General features: G+C 36.5%; 1 protein-coding gene across 3 annotated transcripts in view; it reads left to right on the top strand.

The window, feature by feature from the left end:
• LOC106459809 (polypyrimidine tract-binding protein 1-like) overlaps positions 1–1,786 on the top strand; it is a 70,256-nt gene that overhangs the window by 12,268 nt on the left and 56,202 nt on the right. Inside the window, exon 1 of one of the 3 annotated variants that reach the window (XM_022386359.1) lies at positions 442–490. The exons of the other annotated variants lie outside the window; for them this stretch is intronic. Within the exon in view, the coding sequence (XP_022242067.1) occupies positions 470–490 (21 nt within the window). The 5' untranslated portion in view covers positions 442–469. Of the gene's footprint in view, positions 1–441; positions 491–1,786 lie in introns of those variants that run through there. 3 annotated transcript variants of the gene reach the window in all.

Genomic DNA, 1,786 nt, shown 5'->3' on the forward strand with positions numbered 1-1,786 from the left:
ATATATATATATATATACAGAGCCTTTCACCAAGACGTGGGTGGAACAGTTAAAATTATGGGATGATTCCCTTTTTATACAATACCGTTGCCAATCCTGCTCTTCAAATTAATTTTCTTACTGTCATTGTATTTACAGGTGTCGTCATTTTATGGCGTTTCATATTTCTCATACCTACATTTGCCAGAATAAATTCATTAAACTAGCATCTAAAAATATTTTTTTAACGCAATTCATTTAGTTTATGTATACCAGACTTCTCTCAGAGCCTTTGCTGTCCGCGGGTCTTATGGACCAGAAAGTCTGGTTTCCTTCAGAAATCCCACCCCCTTGTCAGGTGGCTGAACTTAAACCAATCGGGTTGTTCGGCCTGTTCACGGGATGCTTGAATTGATGGTATGTGTGTGTTGCGTTCATACCATTGAACGTTGTTTCATGAAGGTCTTATGTACGTGTACTCATCGGCTTCATGGACTTCGGCATGACAAAGGTAAGCCTTAACTGGGGTACTGTCTTTATAGAAATTGTATTTTTGTGTGTGTAACCTATGTGTAGTTTTATGTTTTATAACTTAGCCCCTTTCATTCTATGTCTCAATTACGGAATGCGTCTTCCACTGTTAAACCTGTTGCTGCTTTGTCTCTCTCTCTCTCTCTCTCTGTGTATGTATGTGTGTGTGTGTTTGGACGAAATTCCTGTGTCTCCCCGCGGGACGTCTGCTGGTATAGGTCAAAACAGTCTAATTTTGGGTACCTACAGAAAATATAACCGCTTGCCATAGCCATTAGTTGAGTGTGTATCGCAGCACCAACATACGTTAGTGTCAGTTAACCGTTCTCGTAGGTATTTCTTCACTCCAACATGACAAAGCGTAGTTCCAATACACAAATATGTTGCTATTCATTCACTCATTTATTGCTACGGTTCGAATGTAGTATGTCATCTATCATGATTTACTGGGCTGCAGATGGAAAATCTTGATTCATCCATCTGTCTTTAAAAAGTAACGTATCAGCGGCTAACTCAACATTGTCGTGAAGACAAAAGTAACGTATGAGCGGCTAACTCAACATTGTCGTGTAGACAAAAGTAACGTATGAGCGGCTAACTCAACATTGTCGTGTAGACAAAAGTAACGTATCAGCGGCTAACTCAACATTGTCGTGTAGACAAAAGTAACGTATCAGCGGCTAACTCAACATTGTCGTGAAGACAAAAGTAACGTATCAGCGGCTAACTCAACATTGTCGTGTAGACAAAAGTAACGTATCAGCGGCTAACTCAACATTGTCGTGTAGACAAAAGTAACGTATCAGCGGCTAACTCAACATAGACAAAAGTAACGTATGAGCGGCTAACTCAACATTGTCGTGTAGACAAAAGTAACGTATCAGCGGCTAACTCAACATTGTCGTGAAGACATGAAAATCTAAATAATTCCAGATGGTATACCAATGTGGTAACATGAATTATTGAGAACCGTCGGAAAGCCTTATATTCCATGTTTACAATATTGTACAGAAAAGAAAAAAAATATGTACACCACTTATAATAGCTGGCGTGATCAAGTGCTTAAAAGATAGAGAAAACCTAAATTATTAGTAACGTTTTTTTTTGTATATCCAAATTATTAGTAACGTTTTTTTTTGTATATCCAAATTATTAGTAAAGTTTTTTTATATATCCAAATTATTAGTAAAGTTTTTTTTATATATCCAAATTATTAGTAAAGTTTTTTTTATATATCCAAATTATTAGTAAAGTTTTTTTTATATATCCAAATTAT

The sequence above is a fragment of the Limulus polyphemus genome, unplaced genomic scaffold (genome assembly GCF_000517525.1).
Source record: "Limulus polyphemus unplaced genomic scaffold, Limulus_polyphemus-2.1.2 Scaffold663, whole genome shotgun sequence".
In the NCBI taxonomy this organism is placed as follows: Eukaryota; Metazoa; Arthropoda; class Merostomata; order Xiphosura; family Limulidae; genus Limulus; species Limulus polyphemus.